A 20,781-nucleotide genomic window follows, 5' to 3' on the forward strand; every position below is an offset into this window, starting at 1 on the left:
TGTTCCGCTCATGCAATTGTTTGCATCGGCTGCATCTGAACCGTTCACGCCGTTTTACCGACACCACTCTCCTTTCCATTTGGCGCCAGGTCTCATTTTGGTGAGCCAACACTTCGGCAGCTTTGGAGCTCTGTTCTGCTTTAAGCAGCGTTAGGTCTTTAACTTTTAGCAGTTTCTCCCGTAGCTTCGGATTGTTTGTGCCGAACACAATCTGGTCACGGATCATTGCGTCGCTCAGTGTTGAGAAGTTGCAACTCTGGCTAGCTTTCGCAGGTCGCGTAGAAATTATTCAAAAAGTTCGCCTTCCGCTTGAATCCTTGAGCGAAACACGCACCTCTCGTAGACCTCATTCTGCTGCTCCTGACAGTACGCTTCACACTTGCTCACAACCGTTGCATAGTCATTCTTGCTTTCTTGCGCCGAAAAAGTGGAGTTATTAAATACCTCAAGAGCGTCATCGCCGGCAACACTTAGCAGCAGCGCCGTCTTAGCAGCTTCCGTCCTTGGCTCCTTGGTCGATGCTGTTGCTTCCAAAAAGAGCTCGAATTTCTGCTTAAACAACGCCCACTTTTTTGCGATGTTCCCGGTCAGAAGTAACTGGTAGGGCGGCTTGAGTAGCTCCATTTTTCCTGGCTTGTAGGCGACGCCTTTGAGTTTCTTGTTCAAGCCACTGCTTGAGAGGCAGACAGTCATCCCACTTCTGACACCATGTAACGACCAGGTCAAGCAAGAACAGAATGAACGTTTATTGATAGCAGCTGCTCGGCTTTATAATAAAGGGGCAGGTCGATGTAGGCACGTGTGTAGGCGACAACGGCAGCGGTCGGTTCGGGATGGGCTGGCACGCACATCGCATGCGTATCATGTGCGATACACATGGGGGGGGGGGGGCAATACAAGCATAAAAATATGGCACAGGCGCTTGAAACAATACACGTAATAATGAATTAAAGCTAGTAATGTACACAAATAACACAACAAACAACGCAGAATAAAATACTCAGTAAATGCACATAATACAACAAAAATACCAAATCTGTTAGTCCATGGTTTGCTTTAACGAATGCTGAAACGATTGTAGGTTAACCTCAGTAGCTATATGTGATGGCAAGTTATTCCAATCTATTATAGTGCCAGGAATGAATGATTTCGCTTAGAGCAATGAACAGCATGTGATGCGTTTTATTTTGTTATCGTGGTCGCGGCGAGGAAATTAAGACTATAGGGTGTGGCAAAAAGAAGTCGTCGTGGAGGGTGGGATGGTGATACAGTTTGTGAAGTAAGGTTAGGCGAGCGAAGTGGCGTCTACATGATAGCGGTTCCAACTTGGCACGTTGTTTTAATGCTGTGACACTGGTGAAGTGTGAATAATCTGAAAAGATGAAGCGAACAGCACGGTTTTGCAGGAATTCAAGGTTGTTTATGATGTAAGCTTGTTGAGGGTCCCATATGGCAGAACCATACTCAACTTTCGGGCAGATTAGCGTGATGTAAGCAAGTTTTTTTAAGTGTGAAGGCGCGTGTTTGAGATTACGCCTAATAAGGCCGAGTGCGCGATTTGCTGACGCTAAGATTGTGTTAATATGGTAATGCCAAGTTAGGTCGGACTGAAAGTGAAATCCTAGGTACTTGTAAGTTGTTGTGAGTCCTACTCTATCGTTATTGAGGAAGTAGGCTGTAGGAATTCGAGTGGAACGTTTAGTAAACGACATTAACTTTGTTTTAGATGCATTTAGAGACATTTGGCAGGAAGAACACCAAGCAGTTACAGCGTCAAGATCAGTTTGAAGTGAATGGCTGTCGGTTTCATTAGTAATACTACGATATATTACACAATCATCCGCGCATAACCTAATTTGAGATGATACACACTTGGGTAGATCGTTAAAGTCGAGGGTTGGACGGAAACCCGTCTGGTCGGGGGTGTACATGAAGAAGAAGGCAGAACACCGACCAAAAAACAATGAACACTTTAAACGACGTTTCGACTCCCACACGGGAGCCTTGTTCACAAAAAGGCACAGACGTGAAAGGCTGGCTATTTATGCTTCAAAATATGCCCTAGGCAGCGGGCGTATGCACTATGAAGTGCCCCGTCAGTGCGATTAAGAGTGTGGTCGGTTGTCTGAATGATTAATGATTCCAGATATAGGCGGCTTTTGAGATTCTTTTCGGTTTTTAAAATGCGCGCATTGCTCCAATCTATGTCATGCTGCCTGCTTTCGGAATGTTCGGCGAGTGCATTTGACGAAGCTTTCTTGTTTTCAACATCATACTGGTGTTGTTTCAATCTTTTAACAAAGTTTTCACTTTCACCCACATACACATGGTGACAGTCTCTACACGGTATACTGTACACTACGCCCGGAAACTTTTCCTTTGGCAGGCAGTCTTTCACGTTCACGAGAGTTTGCCGCAACTTCTTCGCCGGCACATGTGACACCTCGACGTCGTAAGAACGCAGGATGCGCGCCAAGGTTTCGCTGATCCCGGGCACATATGGCACAGGTGCACGTTTTTTGGCGGCTGGGCCACTGTCAGATCGCGGGGGTCGCAACAGTTTGCGTTCCACAGCGTTGACGAAAGGCAACGGGTAGCCACATTCGGGGAGGTCCTTGCGAACTCTTTGACGGTCGGCTTTGGCGTCCTCTGGCTCTGTGCAGATGCGGTCTGCTCGACGAAAAAGCGAGGCAACCACTGATCTCTTGTGAGAGGCTGGGTGAAGGGAGTTAAAGTGAAGATAGCGGCCAGTATGAGTGCTCTTTCTGTACACTTTGAATGAGAGTGCGGTTTGGCTTCGTTTCACTAAGACGTCCAAAAATGGAAGCTGTCCATTCTCTTCTTGTTCGACTGTGAACTGGATGGCTCCTTCGATGCTGTTAAGATGCGCTATGAAATCAAGTAAAGCATCCTTCTTGATAATAGAAAAACAGTCATCGACGTACTGCACAAAAATCTTTGGTTGTGGGCTGAATGAATCTAGTGCGCGGCTTTCCAGCCATTCCATTGTTAGGTTTGCAGCGGTAACAGAAACTGAAGCGCCCATGGCTGTGCCGTGAACTTGTTTGTAAAACACATGGTCGAAAGTAAAATAAGTGTTACTCAGGCAGAAATGCAGGAGTCGCCTGAGATCCGGTACATCGATTGGCGACCTGCCAGGCAAAGTGGCATCAGATTCCAGGGCTGCCGCGCAAACCTCGACTGCTAAGTCAATTGGAACGCTCGTGAAGAGCGACTTGACATCAAAAGAGACCATCATGTCACAGTCGTCAAGACGCACGTTTCGAACTTTTTCTATAAAGTCAGCAGAATGACGCACATTGGGGGGGGTTCTTCCGACGAGCGGAGCAAGTATGCGATGCAGGAAGCCAGAGAGCTTGTAGAGGGGTGAACGGGTGAAATCTACGATAGGCCTCATTGGAACATCGGTTTTATGTATCTTAGGAAGGCCATACAACGCCGGAGCTGAGCCATTGTGACATAGTAGCGCAAAGTAGAGGGACTTGTGCTGGGGTGGCACCACTCGAAAGACGTCCGATAGAAGCTTTTGCAACTGTGTCTGTATCTTTGCCGTTGGGTCCTTCTTGAGACGCACGTAAGTGCTCTGGTCATTCAGCAGGGCCAGCATTTTGCTCTTGTAGTCGACCTTGTCGAGAAGAACAGTGGGATTCCCTTTGTCAGCTGGTAGAATGACCAAATCTACATTAGCCTGGAGTTGCTTGATTGCGTTGCGCTGAGCTGAAGAGAGTGTCGAGGAGGCCTGAAGCGGACGCAACCTCGAAAGAGCGCCGATCGCGCGAGTACGGGCTTCTTCGCGGCGGAATGGTTCCACCTTGCTGATTGCATTCTCCACCGCGCATACAATTTTTCTTTTGTCTGGCGCCGGCGCCACATTGAAGTTTAGGCCCAAGTTAAGTACGGACATTTCAGCCGGATTAGGCTTATACGAGGACAGGTTGTGAACTGTTGACAAAGTGACGTTGCTGCTTGCAGGCCTATCCTGATGTGCAAGCCTGTTGAGTTTGTTTTCGTGAGACTGTTCTGCTCTGGCTGCAGTTAATTTGGCCTGAAAATTGGCGTGTAGCTGCACGCTTGGGAAAACTGCTGAGTACTGGTGCTCTAGCTGGCGTCGTGCGTAGATCGTTAATAAAAATTTAAAAAAGCAGAGGGCCAAGAACACTTTCCTGGGGGACTCCAGATGTTACGAGGACAGAAGACGAGTTAAAGCCGTTGACAGAGGTGAATTGTTCCAAATAAAGACCTAAAGGCATCCAAAATGAATTATAACATTGAACAGTTTTCAAAGATTCAGAATGACTCTAGGAAACTATGGCTAGTGGTCGCTAATATATGCAATAAGAAACAACCTACGAACATAATCGAAATTATGACACCCAATGGTAAGCTCCGTTACACTGAACTGCTTAATGTAATGAATGAATATTTTGTGGCAGCTGGTAACGTAACTACAGGCTCATCACCACCTGAGTCTAACTATAACAACCTGATTACTCCTATATTCTATGGTGTTCGAACAGGCTACTTTCAATGAGGTAGCGACGTTAATTATGAACATAAAAGATAATGTGGCTGCAGGACACGATTACATAAGGGCACTTCCACTAAAGTATGTGTCAGTATTTTTATGTGATATACTGAGTCATATCGTTAATCTTATGTTAACGGCTGGCGTATCTCCAGATGCGCTAAAAACTGCACGAGTCTCCCCGGTATACAAAGGGGGCGATAAAACTTAAAAACTGAAATGTCTAATTATCGACCTGTTTCTGTCCTGTCGGCATTTTCTAAAGTTTTTGAAGGTGTCATTAATAATAGGTTGATGGGCTTCTTTCATAAATAGAACATTATCGATAGTTCGCAATACGGATCTATGAAGAAGAAATCGACAGAACAAGCTTTATTAACAGTGAAGGAGCAAATTATTGAAAATATTGAACATCGAAGATACACGCTTGGCCTCTTCCTGGATTTTCGTAAGGCATTCGACTGCGTGCAGCATAAACTCTTGCAGAAACTAGAAACTTATGTCATTCGTGGTACTGCTAAATTGCGTGGTATTGCTAAATAATTACTTACGTAATAGATATCAGTATGTGCAGGTAAATAATGTATCTACATCACTGTGCTATTAGAGAGGGAGTGCCACAAGGGTCAATATTATGCCCACTCATGTTTATCACCTATATTAATGACTTCTCCAAAATACCAGGGTCACCTCATTTACTTATGAATGCGGATGACACTAATATTTTCTTTTCTGCAGCTTCCATGTCGGAGTTAGAAACAACTGTAAATTCTTACCTAAAGAAACTTCACTTGTGGCTGCACATTAATAACCGAAGTTTAAACCTCACCAAAACCAACTAAATTATTTTCAGAGCAATTAATGCGCTCATATCGCAACCTATCCATATTGCAAACACTCCAGTAAGTCGGGTTACTAATGAAAAATTTCTTGGCGATTGGTTTAATCAAACCCGGTCCTGGAATGTACATGTTTCAAAGCTAACTACAGAATTAAGTAAAGCTTTGCGATGATTGTATAAAATTGCACCTTTAATACCTGTTTAGCTTAAGCTAGCAATATATTATGCCTTTTTCTATTGCAGGCTATCGTACTGTATTTTAGTCTGGGGAACCGCGACAGCTGGTAACATTGAAAAACTTCAAACACTCCAAAAAAGAGCCTTACGGTCATTAGAAGGATTTTATGGCTACCGTTAAATTTGCCAACTGCTCCACTCTTTAAAAAATACAGTCTACTAAACACTAAGCAGATTTATAACTTTCTCCTGCTGCAGCATATGCACAAAAATCGATTATATTGTCACGTGCTGCGCATGGGCCCTGAGGAACGAAGAAGACGTGCGCTGGCTGGTAGAAAAAGAGGAAGCCCAGTTTTCTGCCGCTGGCGCACCAGGCTCTGGTCGACCTGTGTTGTAAATAGCATTGTGCAAATAGAACCTGTAACAGTGTGGTGGTGCGGGGTCGATCACCACGGACCCCTCTCGAAACCGCTGCAGCCGAAGAATCGCCGGATTGCCGCCGTTGCCCGTGGACATGCCCAAGGAATCTGAACCACGTCCGACCGGCGCAGCAACGGCCGCTTGGCAGCACTACCGTGAGCCGCGGACGTTTTCCGGGAAGGCTGACGAAGACGTGGATGATTGGCTCACCAATTACCAGCGGGTGAGCAAATACAACGACTGGGATGCCACTCTTCAGCTGGCCAATGTCGTTTTCTTTCTCGATGGCACCGCGCTAACTTGGTTCGAAAACCACGAGGCATCGATAATGAGTTAGGACCGCTTCATGAAAGAGCTCCGCAGCTGCTTCGGAGATACCGTTGCCAAACGAAAACGCGCTGAGCAGTCTTTGCTTCAGAGGGCGCAGGTGCCTGGAGGGACCTACACGACTTACATAGAAGAGGTTTGAAGCTGTGCAAAGTCGTTAATTGCAGTATGTCAGACGAAGATCGCGTTGGCCATCTCCTTAATTAAGGGCATCGCAGAGGACGTCTACAGCTTTCTTATCAGCAAAGAAAATTTGGACTCGCCCACGGATATCATCAAGCACTGCCGCGCCTTTGAAGCTCTAAAACTGCGTCGATTTACTCCCAAGTTCGGCCGTCTGTATCGGGAATGACGCACGTGCCATGTCTGGTGCGGCGATTCATCGTGCTCGCCTAGATTAGATATGCGCCTTGGTTGCCACACCCCTTGCGGCTATAAAAGCACTGTACGTTCAGCAATAAAGTGCATTTGTTCGCTGGCCACCTCGACTGATACATGGTGTCAGAAGTGGGATAGCTCACGTCGGTGGGCCTGCCGTTTGAGGATAAGACTGCAGCGACCGAAACACGATGGAGCAACTGCTGAAGCTTCCTGAACCACTGCTGTTGTCTGGGAATATTGCCAAGAACTGGGAATTGTTCCAGCAGAAATTCGAGCTTTTTCTGGAAGCAACGGAATCTCCAAAAGAGCCCCGAACCACGGCCGCCAAAACAGCACTGCTGCTCAGCACTGCCGGAGACGACGCATTGGAGGTATTTAACAACTTCCTTTTTCTCGGGGGCGAGAACAAGCAAGATTATGCTACTGTTGTTAAGAAATTCAAGGAGTACTGCCAAGAACAACAGAATGAAGTCTATGAGCGGTACATATTCCGATCCAGAGTGCAAGGCGAAGGGGAGTCATTCGAGCATTTCTTGCGAGACCTCAGAAAACAAGCAAGAAGCTGTGGCGTGGTATACGAAATTCCTTTAATCTGTGGCAAAACTTAAGTCGGCCAAACTGGGAGATGCGTGAATGACAGGTTGAGGGAACATGCCAGAAATGTAGATAATGCCCTTAAAGGAAAATATTTTGAAGGGCTTCTGGCCGCCCACTGTCTTACGTGTGAAGAATGTTCCCCAGACCTTGCTAGCACCATCATTAGAAAAAAGAATAATCAACGTGTAACGCGGGAAATCATTGAATCAGAGTTGATTTCTAATCGGGGAGAAGCATGTGTTAGCTCCGCTTCTATCACTCTTTCTGATAAAGAGCTTGCATATCTGCGCCTGCACTGACAATGACGCCGGATTGTTCAAAGTGCATATATGCTCGCACGATTCGTTAGAAATAAAAGTTGGAAGTTCAGCGCCGTCCTTGTTGTCTCTTCTTGTCCTTGTCTCCTTGCGCTGCTATTTATTTATTCAAGAAGCTGCAATTTTTCGAGAATAGCTGATAGTTTAATCCGCGACCAAATAGTGTTTGGCACCAGTAGCCCACGACTGCGTGAAAAGCTCCTCAAAGAAAAAGACTTGACACTTGCCAAGGCTGAGCAGATTTGCAAAGCGGAGGAAGCAGCATCGCTGCATAACGATGCCTGGGCGCAGCCCGATAAGCACGTGGCGCTAGTCATGAAGCGGTCTGGGCAGGTTCGCAAAGCGGAGCACGCGCTGCGAAAAGAACCGTCGGCACAGCCCGATAAGCAAGTGATGCAAGACAAGCAGCAATCTCGGAAATGCGCCAGATGCAACCGTTTACACGCCATACCCGGCAGATGCCCTGCGTTCGGCAAAACGTGTTTCATATGCCGAGGTGTTAACCATTTCGCAGCTTGCTGCAAAAAGGGCCCGCAAATCCGAGAAGTTGGCGAGGAGCAAGACAGCTTCGACATTCTCGATGTAACAGTCTCGAGCATCGACGCAAGAGCGGACTGGGTAGTACATGTGAAAGTAGCTGACCAGATGGTTAACTTAAAAGTGGACACGGGATCTCAGGCCAACTTGCTGCCCTACTCTATCTACCGACGATGCAAGACGGCAGCAGATTTGAAACCGAGTTCTTCGGTGCTTCGATCATACAGCGGTGGTGTCATTCGACATTTCGGTATGGCAAGGCTACCAGTGACCGTGAACGGCCGGTCGAAGGACGCCAATTTCTATGTCGTCAAAAAGGGCAACCAAGCTATACTGGGACTACTAGCATGCGAGTCGCTGGGTTTGGTGTCACGTGCAGTGGATGCTGTAAAAGAAGGAAGCACCGCAGCAGGCGGCAATGAGGACGTTCTAACCGAATTCCGCCAGCTTTTTCAGGGAACCGGCTGCGTGAGTCGCCAGTATAAAATGGTCCTACGCAAGGATGCGACGCCAGTTGTTCAGCCAGCTCGGCGGGTGCCCTTGGCGCTGAGGGAACCTCTGAGGGAGGAGCTGGAGCGCATGCAGCGAAGCGGCATCATTGAGAGGGTCCAGAAACCGACAGACTGGGTGAGCCCTTTGGTTATCGTGCGGAAGAAAGACGGAAAAATACGGGTTTGCATGCACCCTAGAAGTATCAACGAGTACATACAGCGAGAGCATTATCAGATGCCAAGACGCGAGGACATAGAAGCTGAGCTCGCCGGCGCTAAGTACTTCACGCTCCTCGATGCAAGGGCGGGTTTTCATCAGGTACCTTTGGATGACTCCACAGCAACTATATGCACGTTCGGTACTCCATTCGGGCGTTACCGGTTTTTGAGACTCCCATTCGGAATCTCATCAGCCCCGGAAGTTTTCCAGAAGATCCTGAGCGAAATATTTGACGGCTGTGAAGGTGTGAGAGTGTACATTGATGACATTCTAATATGGGGCTCGTCTAAGGAAGAACACGATGCGCGCCTGCGGAAAGTGCTGCAAGTGGCAGAAAAAGCAGGTTTAACTTTCAACGCTGAAAAGTGCAAGGTTGGAGTGACTGAAATTAAATTCTTGGGTTACGTCATCAGCCACAATGGAATAAAGCCTAACCCAGCGTTGACGCAGTCGTTGAGGGAGACTCCATGCCCAACGGATAAAGCCGCGGTCCACAGAATGCTAGGAGTAGCAAATTATTTCAGCAAGTACTTGCCTAATCTCGCAGAACGTACTACGCTTCTTCGCAGCCTCATCAAAGAGGACTCTGTCTTCGAGTGGACCGAAAACCACGCTAGTGAGTGGAGGATGATCTGCGACATGCTTAGCAGTGCGCCTCTCCTAGCGATTTTCAACCCAGCCAGAGAAACTAAAATCGTGGCAGATGCATCAAAGAACGGTTTGGCGGCTGCACTTTTACAGCGCCACGGTGAAAACTGGCGGCCAGTCGCTTATGCCTCGCGTGTAATGGCCAGCTCAGAACAGAGGTACTCGCAAATTGAAAAGGAAGCGTTGGGGATAACGTTCGGCTGTGAAAAATTTCATCACTTCGTATACGGACGTAAAACTGTTATCGAGACTGACCACCGTCCACTGCTTGGTGTTGCAGCGAAAGGAATAAGTGATATGCCACCCAGGCTTCAACGTTTTTTCTTGAGGCTAATGGCTTATGATTTTGAACTGCAGTATGTACCAGGAAAGAAATTCTTTCTCGCAGACATGCTATCAAGGGCTCCAAGGACAGCGACCAAGGACTACTCCGACGACACGGAAGATGTGGAAGTCCACGCGGTTGCAGTCATGTCAACCTTGGTAAGCGCTAGAACACTGGCCCGTCTGGCCAAAGCAACGGCGGATGATCAGGACTTGCAGTCAGTGATGCGCTACATTAATGGCCAAGGTGACATTGTGGGAATAATGAAGCCATTCGCGTCCGAGCTGTCATTGATTAAAGGAATTGTATTTAAAGGCAGCAAAGTTGTAATCCCGAAGTCAATGCGAAAGGAAGTTCTTGAACGTATTCATGAGGGACACATGGGCTTGAACAAGTGCCAAGCAAGAGCCAGGGGCCTAGTGTTCTGGCCGGGGCTGAACTCTGATATCAAAAACCTGTTGCAGAGTTGTGCGGTTTGCCGCAAATATACGTACAAACAGCAAAGCGAGCCTTTTATGATCAGACCTACACCGGCCCATGCATGGTACTGCGTAGGCGTCGACATTTTTCAGTACGAAGGGAGCTCGTACCTGTCGGTTTTTGATGCCCATTCGAACTTCCCGGAAGTGGAGAAGCTGACTCGTACAACATCCAGTGCCGTAATTGAGAAGTTGAGCGCCATCTTTTCAAGACACGGCATTCCAATGGAAGTCCACACGGACAACGGGCCGCAGTTTTCGTCTTATGAATTTGCTCTCTTTGCATCCAGGTACGACTTCAGCCACGTCACGTCGAGCCCCGAGTTCCCGCGATCGAATGGACTCGCTGAGAAGGGGGTTCAGATTGTGAAGAGAATCCTAAAGAAAACGGAAGAAACAAAAGAAGACTTCTGGCTCGGGTTGCTCAACTACAGATACGCTCCACTCGAAGATGGCCGCTCCCCTGGTGAACTCTTGCAGGGCAGGAGGCTTCGCACTCTGCTCCCAGACTTCAGGCAGCAGCCAAGCATACCAGTATTCAAGCGAGCCCAGGCAGACACTCGGGGGAGAACGTTACCACCTCTCAACACCGGCGATGTCGTGAGAGTACAGGAAAAGACATGGAATCGCCGCCCTCAAGTTACCGGAGCAGTTGCACCAAGGTCTTATCGAGTAGTTACCGAGGACAACAGAGTGCTACGTCGCAACCGACAGCATCTGCTTCCAACTGGTGAGCTGTTCCAGCAAGAAGCCCCCGAATGTGAAGACCGAAAGAGCGAATGAGCGTGTGAAGCACTGCAACCCACGACACCTGCTGCAACTGGAGAGTCGCCTGTGAGCTCCCAGAACATTCCGCAGGCGCCGCCGCCCGTGACTACGACTGGACCGACTGTGAGCTCAATGACTCCGCAGGATCTTGCATTGCGTCGATCTACCAGAGATAGGAGACCACCGCAGCGTCTGCGGTACGACCGCAATTTCAACCAAGTACTTGGCATCTCTTCTCCACAGGAGGGAAGATGTATCGGGAATGACGCACGTGCCATGCCTGGCGCGGCGATTCATCGTGCTCGCCTAGATTAGATATGCGCCTTGGTTGCCACACCCCTTGCGGCTATAAAAGCACTGTACGTTCAGCAATAAAGTGCATTTGTTCGCTGGCCACCTCGACTGATACACCGTCTGCCGTAAACTGGCGACCGCGGTCACTGATAACAACACGAGGAGCTCCATGCCGGGGGATGACAGCACGAAGAAGAAAGAGCGAGACCTCAGCAGCGGTGGCGCAAGGTAGGGCGGCGGTCTCACAGTAACGGGTGGGGTGATCAACGCACACTATAACTCAGCGGTTACCGTTGGACGAGCGGAGAAACGGACCGAGCAGATCGAGACCAACTTGTTCATATGGTGTGCTTGGAGGTGGCACAGGATGCAGGCGTCCAGGCGAAGAAGTTGTGGGAAGCTTGAACCGCTGACACTGTTCCACCAATGACACCCCGACAATGAGGTTAACCTTTCCGCAAAATAATGATAGTAGTACCAAGAATCCGTACAAACTACGGCAAACAAAGTTTGAATTATCAGGTACCAACTATTCTCAATGTGTTTAGCCTTAAAACTGAATTTACAATCTCTCTAAATGGTTTGAAGAAAAATATCAAGAAGCTTTTGTTAGAAACTTACCCTCTATTAACATGAAACTTCCTTAAGGTCCTCTCGTTTCTCGCGTACATTTTGTTCTTCCTGCTTTTTACTGCATATCATGTTACTTGAGGGCACGGCAGCGCTCAAAAAGCAACATGTTTCACCATGTCTGGATCGCTGTGCAGGTCCTTTTCTTCGTGCTGCCGTCGTCAAGCTTCAGCCGACCTGATCCGCCTGGTTTGCCTGGGCATGCGCTTTGGATTCCTGGATCTTCAAACACATGGAAACAACTGCCTTGGTCACAGGATACCGCTCCTGTTATCACTGAAAATGGAACGTCGCATTGGTTTCACGGCTGTGTGACGTCGACGGAAAAGACTACAAAAGGCCCGGATTCTTCGCCTCACCTCAAAGGGCACGGCAGCGGTCATCAAAGCACCATGTTTCACCATGTCTGGATCGCTGTGCAGGTCCTTTTCTTCGTGCTGCCGTCGTCAAGCTTCAGCCGACCTGATCCGCCTGGTTTGCCTGGGCATGCCCTTTGGATTCCTCGATCTTTAAACACGTGGAAAACACTGCCTTGGTCACAGGATACCGCTCCTGTTATCGCTGAAAATGGAACGTCGCATTGGCTTCACGGCTGTGTGACGTCGACGGGAAAGACTACAAAAGGCCCGGATTCTTCGCCTCACCTCAGAGGGCACGGCAGCGCTCATCAAAGCAACATGTTTCACCATGTCATGATCGCTGTGCCGGTTAGATTTCACAACCTATTTCCTACTTATTTTGAAACGCATTCAAGCGCACAACAACACGCACACAAGAGAGGAAGACACAGGACAGGCGCTAACTTCATCTGATTTATTCGCAGGTAAGCGAGCAGATTATATACATAAATGGAGGCATGCGCAGTAAAGAAACATAGGCTAGACCGGTCGGTGTGTCAATCACCGGGCGGGGGAACATTTGCGGGCGTTAAGGGGCGGAGGGACACATTTGGCAGAGCGTTGTGCGAACTGCATAGCGTGTGAGCCGCGGCTGAAAGAGATAAAGATACTTGACAAAGGCGGTGATAAGACGGCACGTGAACTATCAGAAGCCTTTCACATCAGGAAGAGGGGGCATGACTGTGTGAGGGACACGTCTGTTAATCTTTTGCACGCAGAGTACAGGTATCTCGAGCACGCATTGTGAACTGACGATGTGTTTCTTTACTGCGCATGTCTCCATTTATGTATATTGCCACGTATCATTGTAGAGTTTGTTCGTTCACGCTCCAGGCTGCAGGAAAGGGCTGTTATCATTTTTGTTCGTGACGCGAGAAGCGACCGGACTTATCTCGATTGTTCACAGCCATGAACAGCTGCATCTACGTGTTTCTAGATTACTCTAGATGATCTCGACCTGTTATCTCGAAGTTTCCTTGCCGGCTTTAAATTGAACGATGCCGCGAGCAGCGGGCATTCGTAGTTCGACGATTGACGAGCACGCTTGTTGCTTACGCCGCTCTTACGTACTTTCTGGGTACAGCGCGTAACGTGTTTTTTTCACAACACGTGGTTGGACCTACAGCCGAGCAGCCCCCGGCATTTTTCGTTAATGTGCGTCGCACACTGACGTCGTTGACTGCCAGCGTGCCCGATCTGGATGTTGATGAAACCCCGCCCTCCAGGATGTGTGAAGCACTAACGGTCGCTGCGCTGACCCGCGAACAACTCCAGAAAACGAGACGGGCACGCTGGCGCCAACTGACCTCAGCTACGCTTCCTGCAGATGTCAGGGACTTCGGCTGGCTGCGAGGTTGGCGGGTCCTGCCCACAAGAGACCGCCTTGCGGCGTGGGGCGTGGCGCCCTCCGCCCGATGCCCGCAGTGCGGTCTGCTTGAAACTTTGCAGCACGCAATGTTTGAGTGTGTAGTTGCGCGCACCTTTTGGACATTAGTGTCACGCATGTTTTTAACCCGCCTGGAAGCGCGCACTAGTTCTTCCGAAGTGTTTCAAAATATGCTCTTGTGTGTCGGCATGTTCATTTTGTGGCGGCAGCGTGGAGTGGCATCCTTAAATGGGCGTCCGCAAAGAACAATGTTCCCAATGTTGCAGCGCCTGCGCACGCGCCTCTTTGAACAAGCATGCATGGACGCTCTGTCAATGAGCGAGGCTGAGTTCTTGCGCAAATGGTCGACATACTTTATCGCCCTGCGCGGCGGTCGAGTATCGGCATTTTTACTGCATTACTGACGTGCTCAGTGCTGCGTCACTGAGCATGTGCTTGAGTGATCAGAGCATTAAGTTCATCTGTTTTGTTTTGTATTTTCTGTGTTAAAACAGAAAAAATAAACTTCTCTTTCTACGCCGCTCTTACGCCGCACGCCATCCTGCAGAGTATGAATGCAGCCTCTGCCCCCGGTCCAGACGGCATTCCAACAAGTTTTTATTCGAAGTTTTTTTACGAGATCCAAGGAGCGCTCCGGAAGATGGTCAACGGCTTCCTCGCGGATGGGTTACGTCCAAACTCTTTCCGCGAATGTCGCATCATACTCATTCCGAAAGCGGGCGGTGACCCCTCCGACCCGCAAGCATGGCGGCCCATAAGCCTCTTAAACGCCGACTACAAAATAGTCACATCTTTACTGAACACAAGAATGCGGACGATCCTACCTCACCTAATCCACCGGGCTCAAACCAGCAGCGTGCCTGACCGCTGTGTGTTTGATGCATTGGCACTCACTAGAGACCTGTTCACATTTGCCAGCAGGACGGGCTTCAGCGGGTGCTTTGTTTCGCTTGACCAGGCGAAAGCATTCGATCGGGTGGAACACTCGTATCTGTTCGGAGTCCTTGAAGCCTTCGGATTCCCCCCGCAAATTGTCAGCAGGCTGCGCTTACTTTACGCAGACCTGAATGCTCGTCTCTCCGTAAACGGCCACCAGAGCGCTCCCTTCTCAGTCACCCGGGGCATAAGGCAAGGATGCCCTCTCTCCCCAACATTCTTCGTGTTATGCCTGGATCCACTCATCCGGCGCATTAACGACAGCCCATCCATACGCGGCTTCCCTCTGCCTGGCCAGGGCCAAATAAAGGTATCGGCCTACGCCGATGACGTGTCGCTTTTCCTCAAGGACGAGGATAGCTACGCCGCTTTTTCGCTGCTGTTTCTCGAGTACAGCGAGATATCGGGGGCCCTATTGAACAGGGGAAAAAGCAAGGCACTACGGTTTGGCACCTTCACACCGAACCTTGCGGGCGAGGTGGAGTGGGTGCAGGGAGTGAAAGTCCTGGGAGTAGTATTCCTCGCCAGCGGAGAAGTAGCCCGCGAAACCTGGACTAACCTCCGCACGAACGCTGAGAAACGCCTCTCGGTGGCGTCAACTTTCCGCCTTTCAATAGCAGAGCGCTGCTATATAGTTAAGTCCACAATCCTAGCCGCATGTTTTTTTGTCGCCCGCGTCGCAAACCCACCGCGCACGTTTGCTCGCAGGCTAACCTCGGCCTGTGGCTCTTTCGTTTGGGCGGGCAAAACCGAACTTGTGTCACGAATGTTCATGCGCCTTCCATCGTACATGGGTGGGTTTGGTATACCTTGTATCCGCACCATGTGCAATGTGCTCGCCTTGCGAGGAGGAGTACGAGATCTTGTACGCAACCCAGACTATCCAGGGAGAACACTCCTCACATACTTTCTGGGTACAGCGCGTAACGTGTTTTTTACACAACACGTGGTTGGCCCTACAGCCGAGCAGCCGCCGGCATTTTTCGTTAACGTGCGTCGCACACTGGCGTCGTTGTCTGCCAGCGTGCCCGATCTGGATGTTGATGAAACCCCGCCCTCCAGGATGTGTGAAGCACTAACGGTAGCTGAGCTAACACGCGAACAACTCCAAAAAACGAGACGGGCACGCTGGCGCCAACTGACCTCAGATGCGTTTCCTGCAGATGTCAGGGACTTCGGCTGGCTGCGAGGCTGGCGGGTCCTGCCCACAAGAGACCGCCTTGCGGCGTGGAGCGTGGCGCCCTCCGCCCGGTGCCCGCAATGCGGTCTTTTAGAAACGTTGCGCCACGCTATGTTCGACTGTGTAGTGGCACGCACCTTTTGGGTACTGGTGTCACGGATGTTTTTAACCCGCCTCGAAGCGCGCACTAGTTCACGCGAACTGTTTACAAATATGCTCTTGTGTGTCGGCATGTTCGTTTTGTGGCGGCAGCGTGGAGCGGCTTCCTTAAATGGGCGTCCGCAAAGAGCAATGTTTCCAATGTTGCAGCCCCTCCGCACGCGCCTCTTTGAGCAAGCATGCGTGGACGCACTGTCATTGAGTGAGGATGAGTTCTTGCGCAAATGGTCGACATATTTCATCGTCCTGCGCGGCGGTCGAGTGTCGGCTTTCTTACTGCCTTACTGACGTGCTCAGTGCTGCGTCACTGCGTATGTGCTTGACTGATCAGAGCATTGAGTTCAGCAGTTTTTCATTGTATTTTTGTTCACATTAGAAAAAAAAAACTTCTCTTTCTACGCCGCTCTTGTGTGTTGGCATGTTCGTTTTGTGGCGGCAGCGTGGAGTGGCATCCTTAAATGGCCGTCCGCAAAGAACAATGTTCCCAATGTTGCAGCGCCTCCGCACGGGCCTCTTTGAACAAGCATGCGTGGACGCTCTGTCAATGAGCGAGGCTGAGTTCTTGCGCAAATGGTCGACATACTTTATCGTCCTGCGCGGCGGTCGAGTATCGGCTTTCTTACTGCATTACTGACGTGCTCAGTGCTGCGTCACTGCGCATGTGCTTGACTCATCAGAGCATTAAGTTCATCCATTTTGTTTTGTATTTTCTATGTCAACACAGAACAAAATAAACTTCTCTTTCTACGCCACTACCGAGTGTTCAGTTCTTTTGCGGGCGCAAGTCAGCCCAAATAAAGAGCTTCGTTTGCAAGTCTTTCTGGTGTCTTCCTGACCGCTGGACTGCCGTCACTACAACGTTACATCTGGTGTAGGTGCTGGGTAGCCTTCCATGTTCCGGACACCCCCTACAAGTTGTGACTCCAGCCCTCTGAGTCATTCACCGCAGGACCTGAGTCCAGTCCACCGCGGAAGCCGACGCCTGCTAAGGGACGCACCTGAGTTCGGGATTCTGCCAGACCCTACTCGGAAGCGAAAGGAAGTAGCAACGTCCACCATGAGCTTGCCCCAGACGGCCACTCCAATCATTCTGCAGCAGCCCCGGGTGCCACCAACCTTCGACGCTTCGCCTGGCGCCGACCCCGACGAATGGCTGCAGCAGTTCGACCATGTGGCTGTCTTTAAGAACTGGGACGATGCCATGAAATTTTGGTACGTCTTCTTCGCCCTGCACGGACCAGCAAGAGTCTGGTTCGAGAATGAAGAAGCCAGCCTTGCGAACTGGGAAACCTTCAAGGAACGGCTGCTCAAGACCTTCACAAACGTCGTGCGAAAGGAGAGAGCCCAGCAGCTCCTTCAGTCTCGCATACAACACCCAAGCGAGACCGTTGTAGTCTACACTGAGGAGATGAAGCGTCTCTTCCGGCGGGCCGAAGCAAACATGAAGGAAGAAGAGAAGGTGAAGTTGCTCATGCGAGGAGTTAAAGAACAACTCTTTGCGGGCCTCGTACGGAACCCACCCAAAACCGTCGCGGAATTCGTCGAAGAGGCATCCACCATGGAAAGAACACTTGATGCCAGAGCCCGCCAGTATCACCGCCAGCAGCGCTTTTTGTCAGCAAGCTGCATGGATACCGTTAACAATAACCTGCGGGAGGTTTTCCGTCAGGTTGTGCGAGAAGAGCTGCGACGATTGCTGCCAACGGGAACGCAGCCGCAGCTTTCATCGCTCACTGACGTCGTCCGGGACGAGGTTCAACAGGCCTTGGGTGTGACGCCGACACCCACGCAGCCTCTGCAGCCCCCAGCCATGACTTACGCCGCAGCTGTGCGCCGTCCTGCACCTCGACGACGGGACCCAAGCCCCTATCGCCCCCAGCCAGCTGCGTTGGACCACCGCCCTCTCGCCCCAACCCGCCCGTCCTACGAGCGCTCCACACAGACGAGGAAATGCGACGAGTGGAGAACTCCCGACCAGCGCCGTCCACTATGCTTCCACTGTGGCGAAGCCGGTCACGTCCTCCGGCACTGCCCATACAGAAGACTGGGCATCCGAGGGTACTCTTACGGCGCCCCACGACCCCGACCCGACCAGCGACCAGCCGAAATCGAAGAGTTCTTGCGTCGGGAAGAATGCTCACCGCCCAGCTGCCTATCCCGTTCCCCGTCGCCATCGTCACCGCGCTATATATCTCCTAGCCGACGCTACGCAGTGCATGGACGCTCCTCCAGCCCCCGAAGGTTAAACTGAGTAAAGCAGCCTCTGGAGGTGAGGTTGCTTCTGAGCGCAAGAACTAAATCCTCCATCGAGGAAAACACATGACTATGCCTCAACGACGACGACCCCTACGGCGACGACGACCCCTACGGAGACGGCGACCTCTACGGCGACGGCGACCCCTACGGCGACGGCGACCCCTACGACGACGACGACAACTACGACGACGACGACAACTACGACGACGAGAACTACGACGACGACAACTACGATGACGACAACTACGACGACGACAACTACGACGACGACAACTACGACGACGACAACTACGACGACGACAACTACGACGACGACGAAAACTTCGACAACACGGACGACGACGAAAACTTCGAGAACACCGACGACGACGACACTGCCAGACTTGAAGCTTTTACCGCTGCACTTAAACCTTATTATGAACGCTAAAGGACTCGAAGTTAGCATTCTCCATGTTTATTTTCATTTTAAAGCATCGAGACGATGCTTCTTTGGGAGGGGGGTAATGCCCCGTATCATTGTAGCGTCCGTTCGTTCGCGCAAGGCCGCAGAAAAGGGGTGTTATCATTTTTGTTCGTGACGCGAGAAGCGACCGGACTTATCTCGATTGTTCACAGCCATGAACAGCTGCATCTACGTGTTTCTAGATTACTCTAGATGATCTCGACCTGTTATCTCGAAGTTTTCTTGCCGGCTTTAAATTGAACGATGCCGCGAGCAGCGGGCATTCGTCGACGATTGACGAGCACGCTTGTTGCTTACGCCGCTACCGGCATTTTTCGTTAACGTGCGTCGCACACTGGCGTCGTTGTCTGCCAGCGTGCCCGATCTGGATGTTGATGAAACCCCGCCCTCCAGAATGTGTGAAGCACTAACGGTAGCTGAGCTGACACGCGAACAACTCCAGAAAACGAGACGGTCACGCTGGCGCCAAATGACCTCAGCTGCGCTTCCTGCAGATGTCAGGGACTTCGGCTGGCTGCAAGGCTGGCGGGTCCTGCCCACAAGAGACCGCCTTGCGGCGTAGGGCGTGGCGCCCTGCACCCGATGCCCGCAATGCTGTCTTTTAGAAACGTTGCGGCACGCTATGTTCGACTGTTTAGTGGCGCGCACCTTTTGGCTACAGGTGTCACGGATGTTTTTAACCCGCCTCGAAGCGCGCACTAGTTCACGCGAACTGTTTACAAATATGCTCTTGTGTGTCGGCATGTTCGTTTTGTGGCGGCAGCGTGGAGCGGCTTCCTTAAATGGGCGTCCGCAAAGAGCAATGTTTCCAATGTTGCAGCGCCTCCGCACGCGCCTCTTTGAGCAAGCATGCGTGGACGCACTGTCAATGAGTGAGGATGAGTTCTTGCGCAAATGGTCGACATATTTCATCGTCCTGCGCGGCGGTCGAGTGTCGCCTTTCTTACTGCCTTACTGACGTGCTCAGTGCTGCGTCACTGCGCATGTGCTTGACTGATAAGAGCATTGAGTTCAGAAGTTTTTCATGGTATTTTTGTTCACATTAGAAAAAAATAAACTTCTCTTTCTACGCCGCTACCGAGTGTTCAGTTCTTTTGCCGGCGCAAGTCAGCCCAAATAAAGAGCTTCGTTTGAAAGTCTTTCTGGTGTCTTCCTGACCGCTGGACTGCCGTCACTACAACGTGACAATGTAATCTGCTCTCTTACCTGCGAATAAATCAGATGAAGTTAGCGCCTGTCCTGTGTCTTCCTCTCTTGTGTGCATGTTGTTGTGCGCTTGAATTCGTTTCAAAATAAGCTATGCACCATCTAGCCCAAACAGAAGTTTTGTTAAATTATCTATTTCCTACTGTTCTTACAAATTCCCCTATCTTTATGCTGCCGTGCCCTCGGAGGTGTTTCCAGATCGCTTATGGTTGTTGGTATGTTGGCACTTGGCAGCAGTGACAGCGCTACGAGCAGTACACTAAGCCATTCTTCCTGCGCCTTGCAGTTTTGCCGCCAACGGGGACTACGCAAGCATCACTGCACTACGCAGCATCATCGGGCGGGCTTCCCCCTTCCAGATCATCTACGTGTGGCTTGCAAGTGGGCGACGTGACAACCCAAGAAGACAAAAAGCTGAAGCATCCCGGTGGCACGGCACTTGGCAGCAGTGACAGCGCTACAAGCAGTACACTAAGCCATTCTTCCTGCACCTTGCAGTTTTGCCGCCAACCGGGACTACACAAGCATCACTGGTCTACGCAGCATCATCGGGCGGGCCTCCCCCTTCCAGATCACCTACGTGTGGCTTGCAAGTGGGCGACGTGACAACCCAAGAAGACAAAAAGCTGAAGCATCTCGGTGGCACGGCACTTGGCAGCAGTGACAGCGCTACAAGCAGTACACTAAGCCATTCTTCCTGCACATTGCAGTTTTGCCGCCAACCGGGACTACACAAGCATCACTGGTCTACGCAGCATCATCGGGCGGGCCTCCCCCTTCCAGATCACCTACGTG

At 50.5% G+C, this 20,781-nt stretch overlaps 2 protein-coding genes and 1 long non-coding RNA gene across 4 annotated transcripts; 2 read left to right on the forward strand and 1 right to left on the reverse strand.

Annotated features, from left to right (window-relative positions):
* Nucleotides 1–2,038: 2,038 nt before the first annotated feature.
* LOC149325339 (uncharacterized) lies at nt 2,039–3,628 on the reverse strand. The gene has a single exon (XM_089564237.1). It carries the CDS (start codon nt 3,626–3,628, stop codon nt 2,039–2,041), a length of 1,590 nt encoding a protein of 529 aa, XP_089420363.1.
* Nucleotides 3,629–6,810: 3,182 nt separating this feature from the next.
* LOC149325340 (uncharacterized) lies at nt 6,811–11,485 on the forward strand. 2 transcript variants are annotated; one of them, XM_089564142.1, is made up of 3 exons: nt 6,811–7,066; nt 9,894–9,988; nt 10,600–11,485. In XM_089564142.1, the coding sequence occupies exons 1-3, from the start codon at nt 6,884–6,886 to the stop codon at nt 11,090–11,092; spliced, it is 771 nt and encodes a 256-aa protein (XP_089420268.1). In that variant the 5' UTR covers nt 6,811–6,883; the 3' UTR covers nt 11,093–11,485. The 2 variants fall into 2 exon arrangements, with proteins under 2 accessions (XP_089420268.1, XP_089420269.1); XM_089564143.1 differs by lacking the exon at nt 6,811–7,066 and adding an exon at nt 8,620–8,773.
* On the forward strand, nt 11,477–12,645 carry LOC149325341 (uncharacterized). The gene is made up of 2 exons (XR_016286496.1): nt 11,477–11,599; nt 12,139–12,645. It is a non-coding gene; the product is annotated as an uncharacterized LOC149325341 (long non-coding RNA).
* Nucleotides 12,646–20,781: the final 8,136 nt, after the last annotated feature.

This window comes from Amblyomma mixtum, chromosome 10, assembly GCF_055824585.1.
Source record: "Amblyomma mixtum isolate Tamu chromosome 10, ASM5582458v1, whole genome shotgun sequence".
Taxonomy (NCBI): Eukaryota; Metazoa; Arthropoda; class Arachnida; order Ixodida; family Ixodidae; genus Amblyomma; species Amblyomma mixtum.